The following is a 19,685-nucleotide window of genomic DNA, read 5'->3' on the forward strand; positions in this document are numbered from 1 at the left end:
TGCAGTGCCAGGGCTCAAATGCAGGGCTCCCACAGACAAAGCAAGTGCTTAGTCTGTTGAACTATCTCCTGGCCCAAACTGACATATTTTTTTCCTTAAGTGTTTTGATTAGCTTGGGGGAGCAGAGCCTGGCAAGCTACCCATGACATATTCAATATGCCAAACACAATAACAACAAAGTCTCACAATGGAGATGTTACTGGGCCCGCTCGAGCAAACTGATGAACAATGGGAGGACAGTGCCAGTGCTAGTTTGGGGGTCACCCCCCGACCCCGGACGTACTTAGGAGTGCTACTTCTTGATCTGTGCCTGGCGTCACTTCAGGTGGTGTTCAAGGGACTGAGTTGCTAGGATTAAACCCAAGCCTCTAGCATTCAAAGCATACAGGAGAGCTGTTTGAGCAATAGTCCTGCCTTTCCTAAGCTTTTTTTTTAAAATTAGGAGTATCAACTTTTAAGATTTACTATAATATACCATATACTCTATAAATAAAGTCAATGCAATTTCTTATGCTTCATTTTTCTTTAAGAAAATATATACTTAAAAATATTTATTTCTTTAAGAAAATATAAGGTACAGTACTTAAAATACAATTCTAATAGCACTTAAAATTGCCATACTCAGAAATGATTTTTCTTTGAAGAGAAAATAAAATCATTATAGCAATGTGATTTGCCAAGTGTTAGAAAAAGCTATAAATAAAAAAGACAAAACATGTCCCCAAACCCAGGTATATTAATTTTATATCATATTTCCTTCTCTTTAATATAAGTGAGGGAAAAATAAAACTCCAACCATATAAAGAATACAGACAATTTATAAAGGGATAGAAATAGGTAACAAAATAGTCAAGACTAAAATAGAGAACATATTTCCAATATTTGTTGGTGAGCAAAACCTTCTTCTCTCATAGGGAAGATTTCTTTGTTTAGAATGATTTCTTGTTCATAAAACTACTAGTTTAACTCTTTAAATGGTTATTTGGCTTATGAGGTACTCTAAACTTTAAGAAGACATAACACATGAGATAGGTGATTTGCCCATAATAATCAAATGGCCAATAACATTTTTTTCAACTATTTCCCATGTACCTTGAATAAATCTCTGGTTTTCAAAGTTAGGTGTCCCTCTCAGACATCTAAAACTATGAAGTGAAACATAAAGGGGGGAAAAAAATCACAGCCCAAATGTTGCTTTAATGCAAAAAACATTTTTTTGGGGGAACGGAGGCATACTTTACAGTGCTGGGGATTGAATCCATGACTCCCACATCAAGGTATGCATTCTAGCCCATTGAGCTATCACTCCAAATTACTAAAAAAAAAGTAATGAAAAGCAGAAATGGTTTCTAAAGGGTCTATGGTGATGACAACAACACTTAGAAAGATGACCTATAAAATTTACAAAAACATTTTGAAGCTTACTAAAGGGGAAAAGGTCCCTAGAGCATGCAGTTAAAAAAAAATCCTAGGAATCAGAAGAAAGCAAGCTATAAAGAAACATGATCTATATAACTGTACAGATGAAGTGCCATGACCTTTCTGATTTTTTAAAAAATCAAATTAAGTCATATGAAGATAACATCTTCATATTTTTATAAGGGGCAAACTGATCTCTTATTATTACTTACCTTCCTTTATGTTTCTGCCAAAATTTATCAACAGGAGTCAAATCATAAGACTTCTTATTTTTCCTCTTTGGCCTTGCACCAGCTGGAGAATTTTCCATCCCTGAAGATTCTTCCAAATTAACTCTATTTAAGTGGAAATCCTAAGGAAACGTTATTGCGTTAAATAATTTTATGAATGAAAGAACCATAATATTATCTATAACAAAGGTAAAAAAAAACATAAATTCTTGATGCCCTTGCTAGTATTTCCAAGGACAAAAAAAATCTGAAATACAATACCTTCCAAAGTCTTGTTACAAATGAACCTTTACTTAATGTATTTTAATTGAAGTAGTAGCTGCATATAATTAAAATTTCAAGTAACATATAAAAACCATGTTAAGGGTCCCATTGATCATTCAAAAAATGATTTTTGATATGTAAGAAAACTTACACATATCCTTTTAAAGACTAGGATTACATATTTTATATATTACTTTTAATTACTGAATAGTACATTTAAAAGCTTTAATTCTATCTGTTACACCCACTAACTACCGTGTAACCCCATCAACGGCTAAGATAAAGAGACTATAAAACCAAGCTCCAGGAAGAGAACAAGGCAGAGTCTCCTGCCCCGGCGCCTGGCTAGTCCTCACCGGGGCCCCTTGGAGGGGGGCGGGTTGAGTTTCCCTCTCCTCCCTGAGAAGAGCCCCAGCAGCTGAAGACCTCCGGGACCCAGCCATAGCCATGCTGAGACCACTCTCCACATGCTAGGACAGCCTCATGCATGAAGGAACTGGCAGAGGAACCCAGGTGTGTGGGACCAGGGGCTGAGATCTCCAAGCCTGCTCGGTTCAGGACCAGGGCTCCTCCACCCAGATCCCCCATCTTCCAGTAGCTAGACAGTTACACCCACCACCTGCTGTTAACCCCATCAACAGCCAAGATCCAGAGACTATAAAACCAAGCTCCCGGGAGTGCGCGACCTCTTATCTTCTAGTTCTCACTCTCAGAGAACCGGCAAGCTACCGAGAGTATTCTACCCGCATGGCAGAGCCTGGCAAGCTACCCGTGGCATACTCAATATGCCAAAAACAGTAACAATGATGGTCCTCATTCCCCTGACCCTGAAAGAGCCCCCAATATGCCATTGGCCTACACTAGCACGTGACAGGGATAGAGACGTTACTGGCGCCCGCTCGAGCAAATCAATGAAGAATGGGTGATAGAGATAGTGACAGTGAATTCTATCTGTATGTATACAGCTACCTCCTAGTAGTCCAATATTTGGCTCTCTTTATTTGATTAAACTTCATTTATAAATACATGAAATTATGTGGCTGTGATACAATCAACATTTTAAGGTTCAAGTTTTTAATTAACAATAACTTCTATATTCTATCAAGTTATATATAACAAATAATCCTTTTCTATTTAAACAAAAAAAGGTCATTACTATTAAGTCTAGGATCTTAAACTATATCCTCTGTAACTCACATTCTTTTTTGTTTTGGGGCCACACCACGCAGTGCTTAAGGGCATCACATATGGTACCAGGTATTGAATTCAGAGGTCAGTGCATGTAAGGAAAATGCCTTACCTGCTGTCCTACCTCTATGGCCCCTCAAACTCTTCATAACAGCTTGTTACCTTGCCCTTTTCTCCTATGGCATAAAAAAGCAGGACAGTTGCACAACATGTTATATATATATTCAAATATATATAACAAAGTTGCGAGTGCTTTTCCCAGCTTCTGCCACATCTGCCAGCACTGTTGCTCTTCTCTCTTTGAGGTCTTCCTTGATCGCTTCTCTGCACTGTTTTGCGAGCTCGGAAGTTCATTTGCAGATGCCTGAGGCTTGCGCCAAGCCACGTCGGTGAATGAGCTCAAGAGTTTTCGAAGACAGGCGTTTTTTTGTGGCTGTCTCGCTCTTGGTGTTCGTCGCATAATCATGGAGGTGATGAAAGAGTGGATCGTATTCCTCATCAATGTTGTCAATGATGGCATCTTCCCATGTTGCCGCAATAGTGCCAAAGAGCTCCCAGTTGGTGGTTGTTCTTGGAGTTGTCTTCTTAAACTTTGCAGCCCTTTCTCCCCGCTCCGTGAAGTGGAATTTTGTATGAAGGAGACAGTGGTCTGAACCCGTTTGGAATTTTAAGACAACAGCGACACCGGTCAGGCAAAACCGTCCATTGAATATGATGTAGTCAATTTCGTTGTGGAACCGTCCACCAGGAAGTCCAATGTTTAGATTCAGCCTTCTGGAACTGTGAGTTACTATGGATGGTCTTGGTCGACATGATGAACTCAGACAGTCTCTCACCCTGTTTGTTCCATTCTAGGCCATGGGTCCTGATATGGAGTTCTTCTGCTGATCTTCTTAGTCCTATCTTGTCATTAAAATCACTGACAATGATCTTGCAGAAGGTGTGCTTTTTTGTTTTTTAAATATATTTTGTTAGAGAGACACCATGAGGTACAGTGTAGACTTACAAATTTTTGTGCTTGGGTTTCAGTTATACAATGATCAAGTACTCATCCCTCCACCAGTGCCCATTTTCCACCACCACGGATCCCAGTATCCCTCCCATTCCCCATCCCACCCTGCCTCTGTGGCAGGGCATTCCCTTTTGTTCTCTCTCTCTTACTGGGTGTTGTGGTTTGCAAAAGAGGCAATGAGTGACAATCATGTTTGGTCTATAGTCTACTTTCAGCATTCTTCTCCCATCCTGGGAGGATCCTCCCAACATCCTTTATTTGGTGCTCCCTTCTCTATCTGAGCTCCCTTTTCCCCTAGCATGTGTGGCTGGCCTCCAAGCCATGGAGCAAAGTTCCTGGTACTAATCTCGGTCATTCTTGGGTGTTAGTCTCCTATTTTGTTACTTCATGTTCCCCAGATGAATGCAATCTATGTTTATCCCTCTCGTTGAGTCATTTCGCTTAACATGATATTTTCCATGTAGTAAGGTGTGGTCTTCTTTATAGAACTTCTGCAGCTCCATGAGAACTTCTCAATTTCTCCTTCATCATAATTGGATATTGATGCGTAGTTAACGAATATAGAAACTGCCGGCAGTGAGCCACATCTATTCAAGTGTAATTGTATGAATCAGGTTGTTAGGTATTCGAATAAATCAATGCTCATGGCCAAGTTCGTGTTGACAAGGACACCAACACTGCTGACGCCTCTTTTGTCACATGTTTCGAGGAACAGTTCTTCTCCAAGTGTCGAAAACTGCCTGATGTGATTGATGCCTTCTGGTCTCAGTCAGACCAATGATGTCATACTTGATCTTTCACGCTTGTACCATCAGGTCCTCAATGGATGCATCTGATGCCAGCATTCGTGCATTGAAAGTACAGACAGTCATTTTTGTCTTTCTTTGTTTTGGCAGCCTAGTTCGGCCTTAAGATTTTATCAGTGTCTTCTTTCTCATCCTTAACGCTGCCATATTGGTAGCTCTTTCAAGGTTAGGGTAATGAGACCCATTGTTATTACTGGTTCTGGCATATTGAATACACCAAGGATAGCTTGCCAGGCTCTGCCGTGTGGGAGGGATACTCTCGGTAGCTTGCCAGGCTCTCCGAGAGGGATAGAGGCTTTTAGGGTGGCCTCTAATTGCCCTTGCAGGTGTTCCCATGGTTCAAACCATATTTGAACCCTATCAAATATGGTGCTGCAAACCTGCAAGATGGGTATTAAGTGTCTTATGAAGCGGCCACGTGGTCCAGAAAGCATCCTGGAGCGTGGAAGCGGCTGGGTAGTGGAGGCAGTGGTGGGTGTGCCAGTGAGGTATTTACCTAGTACCTGTAGGGTGGGTCTTCTGTGTAGAATCCCTGGGTCGTGGTTGGTGGAAGCAAACAGGGCAGGGTGTGGTGGGGCTCCTGATTTTAATCCCTTGGTCACCTGAGGTTGGTGGGAGCTGGCAGAGGATCTCTGTTCCTGGATCCATTGAGCCTGGAATCCTAGGTCTCTGAGTACCACTTGCCTGGTTCTGCAGGGCTTCACTCATGTGTGAGTCTTGGCCCAAAGGTCCAGAAAGTGTCCGGAGCATGGCAGCAGCCGCCTGTCCTTTGCCAACTACAAGACCAAGATTACTGCCCTCCGATGTCCTGATGGATCTATCACATCTTCCAGAAGGGCAATGGAGACTACTCATGACTTCTACTCTGATCTCTTCGATAGCCAAGTCCACCTGCCTACATACCAAATTCCGCAGGATGAGTATGTCGTTCCCAAAGTTCTCCCTTCCAAAATCCGATATGCCATTTCATCGGTAAAGATGCGAACAGCACCAGGCCCAGACAAGGTCAAACCCGAACACCTAAAGATTCTGCTGTCGGTACTCATCAATACACTGGCTCGGCTCTTCACACGCTACCTGTCTGAATGCAAGGTTCCGTCCCAATGGAAAACCAGCAGGACTGTACTACTGTATAAGAAGGGAGACATCCACGACATTGGCAACTATCATCCGATCTGCCTATTGTCAGCTACAAGCTGTTCACTGGAGTCATCCTGAATAGGATTGGCAGAACACTAGATGAAGGATAACCATGCAAGCAAGCTGGGTTCTGCAAAGGATTCAGCAACATCGACCATATCCACACGATAACCAAGTTCATTGAGGTTTCTCAGGATTTCAAGATGCTACTCTGTCTAACGTTCGTTGATTTAAAGAAAGCCTTTGATTCTGTTGAGACAGAAGCAGTCATCGAAGCCCTAGCCAAACAGGGTGTTCAAACTCAATACATCAGGATTCTCTGTGAGCTGTATTATGGATTCACTACTAGGATCTCACAATTCTACAAAGAAGTGATCATCCATGTCAAGAGAGGGGTTTTGCAAGGTGAAACCATTTCACTGAAACTCTTCAGTGCCACCCTCAAGAATGTCATGTGACGACTGGAATGGGAAGGAATGGGAGTGAAGATAGACAGTTGCCAACTGCACCACCTCCGCTTTGCTGATCACATTGTTCTAATAACACTAAACATTTAAGCGGCACAATAACAAGCGGCACAAATGCTGGCTGACTTCGACCATGAGTGTGGAAAGGTCAGAGTACAGCTGAATCTCATGAAGACAATGTTTATGAGAAACAGTTTTGTTCTTGACGTTCCATTTGCTCTCAATGGAACAAACATCTCCGAATGCAACAGTTATGTGTACCTAGGTTGAAAAGTCAACATGACGAATGACCGGGCACCTGAGTTGCACAGGAGGAAGAGAGCAGCTTGGAATGCCTTCAAGAGCGTCAAAGAAATAGCTAAAGGATGAAGAACCTCCAGCTCCGAGCACATCTCTTCGATTCCACTGGGCCCTATGATAACAGGATGAAAACGCTATTCGGGTCTCCCAAAGAGGAATCAAAAGAGCTATGCTTGGAGTAACCTGCTTCACTCAAATGAGAGAAAGAATCTGGAGTTCCGACCTCTATCGATGGTCAAGAATCAGGGATGCTGTCTCATTTGCCAAAGTATCGAAAATCAGATTGGCTGGACATGTAATGAGACTTGGAGATGATCTCTAGACTACAGCCATTACCGACTGGATTCCACAGGACATCAAAAGATCGCATGGCTGGCCACCTACGAGATGGTCAGAGTTCTTCGTCAAGACCCTGAATGATCGGTTTGAGGCTCTTCATGTTCCTAGAATGAGCAGATGCCATTGGGCTACACTAGCATGTGACATGGACAAATGGGGACGTTACTGGTGCCCACTCAAGCAAATCGATGAGTAATGGGATGTCAAGTGATCAACTGACATAACAAAGTGCATCAACATCTAACTGCCACAGGAAGTAACATGACTATTGTCAAAAGATATGTTATATTTTAGCCTGTTAATTTTAAATCTTTCCACTAGTATCTTATCACAGGACAGACATCCGAATTTAGTTCTCTTCCCCATTGCCATATCTCAACCTCATCTGCATAACAAATACTCAATATAGAAACAAAGTAAACTTAGCATAAAATACTTTAAAACAATAAACAGATGTTAACAGCAGTATCAGAGGCCTCTTAAGAATTATGGGAAGGAGAGGTAGCAGGTAGAATCCTGGATAAGGGCCTATACAGTGGGTAAGGCATGTGCCCTGCATTGCAGCTAATGTTCAATCTTTGGCACTAGTTACTATCTAGAGCACTGCCAGGCATGATCCTTGGCACAGAGCTAAAAGTAACCCCCAATCAGGAATGCTACAGAGGCAGGGTGGGATTGGGGGACAGGGGGTGGGAGAGATACTAGGATCAGTGGTGGTGGAGAATGGGCACTGGTGTTGGAGAATGGGCACTGGTGGAGGGATGGGTATTCGATCATTGTATAACTGAAACCCAAGCACAAAAATTTGTAAATCTACAACTGTAACTCATGGTGTTTCACTAATAAAAATCTAAAAAATAAAATGAAAAAAAAAAAAACAACAACCCAAAAACAAACAAACAAGAGTAACCCCCAATCAATGCTGGTGTGCCCTCTCCAACAAAAATTGAGGGGCTGAGGATATAGCTCAGTACTCAGGTAGAGTATACGTGCTTATCTGTCTATATGAGAACCTGGGTTTGATTCCTGACACCACAAACAAAACAAAAACAACAAAAGGATACTGAAGAAGAAAAATATAGTTAAATGAATTATAATTCATTAATTATGAAGTATACTGAAGGGGGTGGCATGATATACAGTGGATAAAGTACTTGTCCTGTACATAGCTGACCCATGTTTGATCCCTGACACTGCATATGGGCCCCCTGAGCTTACCAGGAGTAGTCCCTGAGTGCAGAGCCAGGAGTAAATCCTGGGCCAAATTATCAAAAAAAAAAAAGAAAGAAAAAGAAGAAGTCTAGTGAAGTTAAGTATTTACATGGTTATGACACAGCTCATTCAAATTAGAAGTAGAAAATTAATACTCCAAAAATAGGATACCATATGACTGACAGAATATTGTGAATACAGAAAGTACTGACAGAATACTTAAAAGAAAACACAAAATGACAGAAGAACAAAAGTTAAGGACTTTAAGAAACAATAGCGGCAAGAACATTTCCACTGTTTACATAATAACCAGGCAAATAAGGAAAATTTCAATCTTGAAAACAGAGAAAATGGAACATTTTGTGCTGTACTCAATCATGTTACAGAAACCAATCATTTACCCAACAAATAGAGAACAGATCTGGTTTCAATATGGCAGAGTCTAATCTAGTTCTACATACATAAATTCACATTTTCATGACTCAAAAGGTTGGACAACAGTACCCCAAATCATTAGGCACAAACTTCATTGGGAAGTGCATAAGAAAACAAAAGGTAAGTCTTCAGTCTTAGCAGTCTTATTTTCCTTTTGTTCTTTCATAAAAATATCAATAAAGCCAGAAAAGTCAATGTTAACAAAATTATCTTTGGATAATTTATGTGACACACATTTATGCAGAAATAAAATTTATATTCACTGAGGAAAAAACAAGATAAAGGTAACTTTAATTTTGGCTAACAATTGTGCTAAATCAAACATTTCTCCAGATCTATTAGCTTATAGAAAATACTAGGGCTAGTATTGCATCCCCAAAATACAACCATATGTAAAAATGTAGAAAATTCATGAGGAAAACTGAATTCATTCAACCAAAAAATGGCAAGAAAGGGCTGGGGAGATGGCTCTAAGTGGGAGCCCAGGATCAATTCCTGGCACCATATTCTGAACAATTCTTCTTTCCTGCTTCTATTTTTTTTTTTGTGGGGTGTATCTGGTTTTGGGGTTATGCACAGCAGTGCTCAGGGTTACTCCTGGCTCTGCACTCAGTAATCACTCCTGGTGCTGATAGGGGGACCATATGTAGTGCTGGACATTTGCAAGGCAAGCACCTAACCACTGAACTATCTCTCCAGCCCCTCTACCTACTTTACAATTGCCATTTTATTCTTTTTTTTTCTTTTCGCTTTTTGTGTCACACCCAGCAATGCACAGGGGTTACTCCTGGTTCATGCACTCAGGAATCACTGCTGGCTGTGCTCGGGGGACCATATAAGATGCTGGGAATCAAACCTGGGTCGGCCGTGTGCAAGGAAAGCTCCATACCTGCTGTGCTATCACTCCAGCCCCCATTGCCATTTTATTCTTACCACTGAGCCACATCCTCAGTACCAAAAAAAGTTTTGTTAACCTTGATTTCAAAGCATCCATCTTCAAAATTCAAACTACACTTGGGAATCCTTTGTATCAGTCACACAGCTTCAAGAAAATACTTCTAACATGATTTCTAATAAACTTTTAAACATATTACTTTGAAACAACCTTTTTTTGAAGGGGTAAGAAGATTTTCTTATCCCTATATACAACAGTAGAAATTCTTATTTAATTTTTTAAAAAAATATATCAGTATCAGAGGCAAAATAAAGGACACCAAGATTTTTTTTTTAAAAAAAGACAAGATATTCAGACAAAACAATGCTCACTTACTCCTTCGCCTAAGCCAGTCGGTTAGCTCAGTTGGTTAGAGCGCCTAAGGTTAGCTACTCAATATATTTGAACATTCAAATCTATGCTTTTAATAACCAAGTATAATACAAAGAAATAATTATAACTACTAATTTTTCTTTATCATGATAAAAAGAAAGGGGCAGAGAGCTGGAGCAATAGTACAGCAGGGAGGGTGTTTGCCTTGCACGTGGCTGACCCGAGTTCAATCCCCGGCATCCCATATGGTTCCCTTGAGCACTGCCAGGAGTAATTCCTAAGGGCAGAGCCAAGAGTGACCCCTGTGCATCACTGGGTGTAACCCAAAATGTCAAAAAAAAAAAAAAAAAAGGACAAGGGCTAGAGCTATATAGTACAGTGGATAGAGCACTTGCCTTGCATGAGGCTGATCCAGGTTCAATCCCTTATACCACATATGGTACCCCAAGACCCACCAGGAGTGATCCCTGAGTACAGAGCCAGAAGTAAGCCCTGAGCACTGCTGGTGTCATGTCCCCACCCCCACCAAAGAAAAAAAAAAGGGGCACTACCAAGTTTTCACCAACAGTATATTTTCCATGTTAAAGGAAAACAATCATCTTTCTAAGATACAGGAAGCTGTATAAACTTTCACAGCTGCTTCCAAGATCTGCTATGCAAAAACTTATGTTCTAGATTTTCATCAAAGATATATATATATATATATATATATATATATATATATATATATATAAAGCAAGCTGCAACCCCAAGTTAATAGTTCCTCTGCAGAACTTTTATTCCACATTGTGGATATAAAGGGTAAATTATAAGCTATTCTTTTTCTTTTTGCTTTTTGGGTCACACCCGGTGTCACACAGGGGTTACTCCTGGCTCACGCACTCAGAAATTACTCCTAGCGGTGCTCAGGTGACCATATGGGATGCTGGAAATCGAACCCAGGTCGGCTGCGTGCAAGCCAAACACCTTATCCACTGTGCTATCGCTCCAACCCCAATTATAAGCATTTTTAAAGTTCAGGTAAAAAAAATAAATAACCAGCTATGCAGTTTACTATAATCAATCTCCCCCAAAAGGCCACCATTTTTACACGACCAAAATAGTCTAATAATAATATGGGAAAAGACTGCTTAAAGGGTGGAATGGAATCTGAAATCTAGCCTTAAAACATTAACTAGAGATATGCAATGCTCTAACATTGATAATGAAAGAAAAAATAAAGCAACTCAAATGTCCTGTATCTCAGTAATTAGTATACTGTCCCTGGTACAGAACAGGCAGGCACTGAGTATTTGCTGAATTGAATTTTTAGGAGACCTAAGATTGTCAACTTTACATTTGGTGATAGGAACCATCCCACACAATACCTCCCAGAAAAAAAACCCAAAACCACCCTATCATCTAATTTTACCTATCCTGTATTTATAAAAGGATACTCTAACTTCAACGATTAAGAAGCAAATATTACTATGAAGGCAAGTCATAAACACTCATTTAATAACTTTTTAATCTTTATTTCACCTGGAACAGTGAAAACCTCAGGACCACTATTAGCTTGGTTTAGGAATCTTTGCCCTAAATTTTCTACCCAATTTTCTTCTCTGACAATGGGAACTCTTTTTATAAAGTACCTGTACATAACAAATTATTTCCTGTCCTCAAAACATCATGTAATCACACCCTGCAAGTGAGCCTCCCCACCATGGCCCCTCCCCCTCCTCGCCCCAGGGAACTTTTCAAGTACAGAAATTAGAGAGCTTTTCAGCATTTCAAGTGCTCTATAGAGTTCAAACACACACGTATGGTGATTCTTTGTGTTCTTATAAAAACCCAGTCAGGATCAACCAAATCTAAACTGAGACTATCAAAACAACTTACATGGACTTTACTCCCATGACTTTCTATTATATATTACTCTCCTTCAGATCTTGTCTTATGTTTCCACCCTACAAATTCATCTGTAATATGCACTGGAACACACAGTCATCTGCAAAATCTCCTATTCTAATAAATAACTCAAAATTCCCTCTAGACTATTTCATTATAATTGAACTATAGCAGCTACTCCCTGTAGCCTCCACAGATGATGTCTGGGTTTTTTCCTATCCCACATCTTTCTACTTGTCCACTTTGCTAAAACTTCCCCAGAAATTTTCAATCAGTTTTCCCTTCTCCACTTCCTGGATACATTTTGACAACATATAAAGGCATTTTGGTTGTAACAAATGATGGAGCACTACTAGCATTTAGGGCAGAGGCCAGAGTAAAACACAGTGTAGTGTAAAACACTCTACACTGCAGAGGATAAATTTCCACAACAAAGAAATTAGTTGGTCCAAAATGTCCACTAATGATGCCAAGGTTGGGACAGCTAGTCATTCTACTCACTAATGCCTCCACAGACCTGCAGAAACTTACCTCATGAATCATTTGTTTTGTTCAATTCCAATGGTAAACAAATATGCTGTAATTTCTCTCCTTTAAAAATCTTTTCTGATCTCAGATTCCCTTCCAGCAATCATTAATTTTCTGTTTTCCTATACAGCAAAAAAACTCTTAAGGTTTATCTAGAGTCACTCTTCTAGGCTTTTCTCACCAATCTCTGTTAAATCCTCTTTAAATATTTGCTCCTAAAGCTGATGCTATCAACATCATTAAAAACCTTCACAGTGCCATATTCAACTGTGACTTATTTCTCAGCATTTATTCAAGCTGATTTTTGGTCTGTCTTTGAAACACTAAGTCCACTGGCTTCTAAAACAACACAGATCTAGTTCTCATACTTGACTGGTTGCTTCTTCCACACCACTACTGTACATTCTTATTCATCTCCCTATATACTAAGTGTTAAAAATATCTTTTTGTTTTTTAAGCTACATTTATTACCTTGAGGAGTTCAACTTAGCCTTGGCTTTAAATATCATCTATACATAGAAAATGCCTAATTTACTCTGGTAGACTGTAGACCAAATATTCTCTTGAACTCCAGATTCATATATATTCCTGTATGGAAACTGTTAATTATCTGCACTGAATTTTTTTGGTTTGTTTTTGGGGCCAGGTCCACCAATGCTGAGAGCTTGCTCCCAGTTCTGTGCTTAGAGATCTCTCCTGGCAAGACTTGGGTGTCATATATGGTGCTAGAAATTGAAACTGGGTTGGCCACATACAAGGACAAGCCTTACAAGAGTGTAAGCCTTACGTACTGGAGTTCCTATCCAGACCTTTATTTTAATAGGGACCTCACATTAAAAATGTTCAAAACCCAATATTTACTTTCTCCTTGCACTACAAAAGGTGCTCCTTCCATGTCTTTCCGAACTCAACAAAGAAGTTCACATCTTGGAGTCATCACTGACCTATTTTTTTATTTTCAGGGTCATATCCAGGGCTTACCCTTGGCTCTGAAATCACAGATCACTGCTGGCAGGCTCAAGAGACCATACAGGATGCCAGGATTAAACCAAGACTGGCTGAGTGCAAGGCAAGCCCTCTACCTAGTGTATTATCACTCCAGCCCCTGACTTCTATTTTAAGTGCACATATTCAATTAATTTGCAATCTGCATACTTTTTCCCCCAATAATTATCACAATCCCTACCATTTCCATTCTTGTATTAGATACCTTCATTTCTTGCTAAGATAACTGCAATCACCTTATAAGTGACCTCTCTGTTATTTCTATGCCCCATCAAATAGTCTGTTTTTAATATGGTTGAACTGATATTTTTATAATGTACTTAAACATCACTCTTACTCAAAAACTTCTTGTGGCTTCAGTTTTCTCCAAAATTTAAGTCAACATTCTTATATAATATAATGTCCTTATTCTATATACCTTCCTGTGACCTATTTTACTTTGTGTCCTTCTACTCTTCCCCTGACTCATCTGACTCTAGCAACACTGGCTGTCATCTTCTAAACACATCAGGCATCCTTCTGCCTGGAATACTGTTGCCCTTTATACCATATATTTTACTTTTTTACCTCCTTTTGGCCTTTCCTCAATTGTCTCTTTGTTCTTAAGACTGAAAACCTGTTCACCACAGTCTACTTTATCTTCTTGCTATAAATTATGTTTATTGCCTATGTCTCCTATGAGAATCTAAGTTTCATGAAGAAAGATTTTCATCCACTCAGTGTATTACGTGGCCACATATGTCAAAGAACAATAGTCAAAGAGTGGCTGAAATGCATTCTCTTCTCTAGATTCTTTATCAACACTCATAAAACCAGATTTCTAGATTCAGGGTTTAATTCACCTTTTATTATTCTTGTTCTCTTTACCTAATTCTAGTCGACTACCTTGAAACTCATCAGAGTTGAGGATGATGGGAAAGTGAAGCACAAAGAACTAGCAATCAAAATCAATAATCCCAAAATCTGATTTAGGGAAATATTTTAAAAGCAAAAAAAAAAAGAAATTAAGCCACCACGTTTCATTTCCTTTCTACATAACATTTCAGGCAATCTTTGCAATGATGATATCATATACTATTATTTCCTGGACTAGGAGTTAGTAGAATGCTGGTTATAGAACCATTTGAGTTAATGTCCTTTATTTCCCATATCAACTTTTCTACTAACTATTCTGGCCCCATTACACAGTGTCTTTCTTCTACAGAAACTGAGCATTCATATTCTTCCCAGTGCATCTGGAAAATGGACCTGTATAAAAAAATACTCTCTTATTTTCCTCCTTCCTTTTCACTGCATCATTGCCTACAATACCACTGATTTGTTTTATACTATGTAAAGATCATAAATTAGTTAATTTAACATCAATGCATCACTATCCTCTACCACAACTTTCAGTGATAACCAAATTTCATCACTTTCCTGACTTTTTGATTTTTTTTTCTTTTTCTTTTTCCCGGTTGATTGGATGCAAGACAAGCACCTTACCTGCTGTACTAGTTCTCTGCCCCCACTATATTTCTCAGTTCTATCACTTTCTTCTGTATTTTGGTAGCCATGATCTTACTTTTTAACTAAGACCACCGAATATTACATTTTAGCAATAAATGGTATAATAAAGCTCTTACCAGTACATCATGCACCAAGGCTTGATAAGTCCAAGTGTGGTGTAAAGGAGTTGCCAAATCTATGTTTCTGTCAACAAGGACTAACAATGGCCTTTGAAAGCTGTAAACACAAAGAAAAATCACATAACGCATGATACCAATGCATACATCTCAATTTTTCTAATACTCTTCAGTATCTAATTTTAACAGAACAATTTTATATTAATAAAATTCACTAATACTTTAAAAAAAATTATCTAAGGCAATCAAGGAATGCTTTAGAATACTAAGAGCCTGCATTTAATGGCAGATTTTAAGTCTTACTGAAGGAAGAGCCCTGAAGAAAAACAATCAGAATAAATACTTAGCAAAATAATTTTTATGGTAATCAAAATTGCTTCTACTCAAACTTTTGAAAAAAAAGGAAAAAGAGGAGTAACAGGTTTCAGTCTCAGAGAAAAAAAATATTTTATAAGTTTATGCAAATATTTTGTAACACTGTAACACTGTCGTCCCGCTGTTCAGAGATTTGCTTGAATGGGCACCAGTAACGTCTTACAACAAACTGTGAGACTTGTTGTTACTGTTTTTGGCATATTGTATATGTCACGGGGAGCTTGCCAAGCTTTGTCTCCTAGTAGCTTGCCGGGCTCTCCGAGAGGGGTGGATGAATTGAACCAGATCGGCCATGTCAGCCGCGGGCTAGGCAAATACCTTAGCCGCTGTGCTATCACTCCATAAATTACTAAAAATTGTTTTCTATAAACATACATTTGAAGAAAAGAGACTCTAGGCAAATCTCAATAAAACTTACTCTTGTATAAAATTAAGGTATCATGCTACAAAAGTATCTGGTTACATAATTACTCACTGATCTGAAAGACACTTCAAATACTGTTTAATTCTATTACAATTAGAAATAGGCTAAATTGAAACTGAGGCACAAAGTCATTTGTTAATCACATCTGCCAAAGTATTACTATCTGAGTATATTAACTGTCACTGTCACTGTACTCCCACTGTTCATCGATTGGCTCAAGTGGGCCCAATAACATTGTGAGACTTATTACTATGTTTGGCATATTGAATACGTCACAGGTAGCTTGCCAGAATTTGCCGTGGGGGCGAGATACTCTCGGTAGTTATACATAATTTTCCTGCAAGAAACCTTTGACTGTATTAGCAACTCATTATATTCTACTGGGTCTAGGACAGTGGACTGCCCCAACTATACTGATTATATCACTCCAATAAAAAGTGGTAGTAGCACCCTTATCAGCTACCACTTATCCTAGAGCTACGTTAAAGGCAAAGATAAACTACAGCTGGAAATGATTTTTAAACTTTTTATTGACTCACTGTGAATTATTAAGTTATTCATAATTGAGTTTCAGGTATACAATTTTCCAACACCAATCCTCTCTTTTCCTCCCCTTTTCTTTCAGGCTCTCTGTTTTACAATAGCTAAAAGCTAAAGCTAAAGGCCCTCCCGTTGTTCGTCGATTTGCTCGAGCGGGCCCAGTAATGTCTCCATGGAGACTTTGTTGTTACTGTGTCTGGCATATCGAATACATCACGGGGAGCTTGCCAGGCTCTGCTGTGCGGGCGAGATACTCTCGGTAGCTTGCTGATAGGGTATCTTGCATATCACATTAGTATTCCCTTTCTTGTCATACCTTCAAGCACCTCCAGTGAGAAGCTTCCTACTGATACCAATTGGGATACACTTGGCAATGTTCAGGGGTTACTCCTGGCTCTGCACTCAGAATTACTCCTGGGAGTACTTGGGGGACCATATGGGATGCCAGGGGGATCAAACCCAGATCAGATGCATGCAAAGTAAATGATATACTCACTGTACTATCACATCATTCCAGCTCCACAGTTCCCACGTTTTTTGTTCCTATCATTTGGCCATTTGTTATTCCCCTACTATGTTTCTTTATATCCTATACATGTGAGAGACCAATCTGTCTGCGTCTGTCCTCCTCTGACTAATTTCATTCAACATGATTCTCTCTATATCCATCTACATAGCAGCAAATTACTGCAGGATTTCTTATGCCAGTATTATAAACTTTTGGGGCTGGAGAACTCCTTATTAAGGGGAATTGCTGGGTGTTTAGCAGCACCCTACAATGCACTCCAATAATTCTAATATTATTTGCAGAGTAATGACAACCAAACATATCTCCAAATAATTCCATTATCTTCAAAAAATGCCAATGGAATTTTTAATTCCATGGGGTGGGGGGAAAGGGAGGCTAACATTGCTCCTGGCTGAAAAATCATTAGACTACAACTGGATTCAAATAAATTTAATCATAGTCCAACAAAGCTTGCTGACTTCTAATAAAAATATTTTAAAAGCGTATCATTGTAAGTTTAAGAAATACAGGGGACTGGAGAGATGTCATAGTGGATTAAGAGCCTGCTGTGCATATCATAAATCTGGATTTGATCCCTAGCACTGTTTACAGTCACCGATACCACAGGAGTGATCCCTGAGTCAGGAATAGCACCTGGTCACTGATAGCTATGGTTAAAAAAAACACAGTACTGAGCTAAAGTATGGAAATGTAGCATAATATATTATGCATAGTAAGTACAATATTAGAAAATTACTTTGCCTCTATATTGATTCTCATGACCTATATTATATTAGGAAACTATAAAAAAGAGAACTATTAAGATATGATAAAGGTAGTTGTTCCTGTTGAAAATAAATTAGGTGGGAAATTGAAGTTTCTGCTTTACTTAATGAGATATAGTTTGAAGAGCATTAAGACTAGCCTGGAATCACAAACTAGATTAAAATAACATTGGAACTAAGGCCATGATCAAAGATTGAAAAATAATATTAGTGTTAACCACAAATTAAAGGAATAGAACATACACTGCAGAAACCATCAAAATTGACTTAAATCTGTGGAAAGTCACCATCAAATATTCCTAAAGAGCAATTACATGCTTATCAATTTGTTTTAAAAGGCTTATTTATTAATTTACTTAAAACTGGGGGTAAGAGTTAATGTTCCAAAATTCTGTATCATATTTCACTTGAATAGTTTCAAAGCACTTGAGTGGGTTTACAAAAAAAAAAAAATAAAACTTTATCATCCTACACTTGTCCGTCATTCTCAATAATAAAAAGTCTTCATAGGGTTTTCTGCTTGCCTGTTATACTTCTATTTACTGATAAAAAAGCAGTCAGTAAATTTTAGAATTATCTATTCATATTAAACATGCTAACAATGACAAAAACGCTTTACAAAAAAAACACTTTACATATTTAGGCTGTTAATATTTCAGTGTAAAACAGAAAACTACTTAATAAATGAAGATTAAGCATTACAAGCTTTTCAATTATTTTTCTTCTTACCATGAAAATTTTAAGAATATAGCTTCTGGCCCTGAAAACCATGCAAACAAAATCTGACTCTGGTGACATCACAAAAAAAGGAAATTTCAATAGTAAGTAAAAGGGTATTCTATAAAACAGAAAAAAAAAATCCAAACCCAAACTTGACACTTTATTGTGTATTATAAATGCATTTATAATACCTGAATTGGCCAGCTCCAAGTGTGTCACCTGTAAAGAGACTGTTTCTTGCATCTCTTAGATTTTCCCGAAGTTTCTTATCTAGTTTCTGAAAGATCAAATTTTGATGAATTCTTAAAGACGACATTCACTATATAAGATAATGCATAATGAGTTCTTTTGTTGGGGAGGTGGGAGTTGGGCCACACCTGACAGTGCTTAGGAGCAAGCTGTAGCTCTCTGCTCACAGATGACTCCTGGTAGTATTCAGGGGATCACATGCACATGTGTCAAGAACCAAGCTGGGGAGTCTATTGCAAGCAAGGCAGTTACACCTTAATCCCGGCACAATCTCTGTGGCCCATAGTGCTTAATTTTATAACTAAGAAGCTTGGAATTTCTTTATAAATAGTAATTCTAAAAGTCTAAATTTAACTTTCTTGCTTCTTTAATACTTGGACTTGAAAACCAAAATCGTTTCTTTGACTCAGGACCAGTTTCACTAATGTCAGTTTTTACTATTTTTACTTCATTATAAAAGAAATGACAATTATGACCCAATTCTTTCTCCTCAAACATATTCAGTTGTAGCAAAGAAGGTATCTTTATAGTAGAGGCTGCAAAAGTCCTCAGAATGTCAGTAGAATATACGAAAGAAAAGAAGTACTCATCTGGTAAATGATTCGTTTGCACTAATGAAACTCAAAAATGTTAATTTATCGTCTTCAGTCTTCCCACACCACCTATTCTTTTCATTTCAATAATTTCATAATTTATCTGATCCCATGTTTTAATATTTAAAGCAAAAATTTGATGCTCAATGTTTTATTCTAATAATAGTATAGAAAAATGTACTTCATTTAAAAAATTAATATTTGCTACATGAAGTCAAGTGCTAAATGATTTGGAAATCAAATGACATAAAAATATTTAGAAGAGAATGAATAGAAACATATATTCTAGTGAAAAAAAAACAGGCCTAGGAGAGCAAAATGGAAGTAAAGCATTTCACTACCACACAGAAGCACACAATGATCTTTT

At 38.6% G+C, this 19,685-nt stretch overlaps 1 protein-coding gene across 1 annotated transcript in view; it reads right to left on the bottom strand.

Annotated features, from left to right (window-relative positions):
* Positions 1–19,685, bottom strand: part of SCFD1 (sec1 family domain containing 1) — a 129,091-nt gene that overhangs the window by 72,621 nt on the left and 36,785 nt on the right. The window contains exons 9-11 of the mRNA XM_056133613.1: positions 18,668–18,753; positions 15,125–15,224; positions 1,632–1,771 (exon numbers count right to left, since the gene is read on the bottom strand). Coding sequence (XP_055989588.1) covers positions 1,632–1,771; positions 15,125–15,224; positions 18,668–18,753 — 326 coding nt within the window. The remainder of the gene's footprint in view (positions 1–1,631; positions 1,772–15,124; positions 15,225–18,667; positions 18,754–19,685) is intronic.

Source organism: Sorex fumeus, unplaced genomic scaffold (assembly GCF_029834395.1).
Source record: "Sorex fumeus unplaced genomic scaffold, SorFum_2.1 ptg000098l, whole genome shotgun sequence".
In the NCBI taxonomy this organism is placed as follows: Eukaryota; Metazoa; Chordata; class Mammalia; order Eulipotyphla; family Soricidae; genus Sorex; species Sorex fumeus.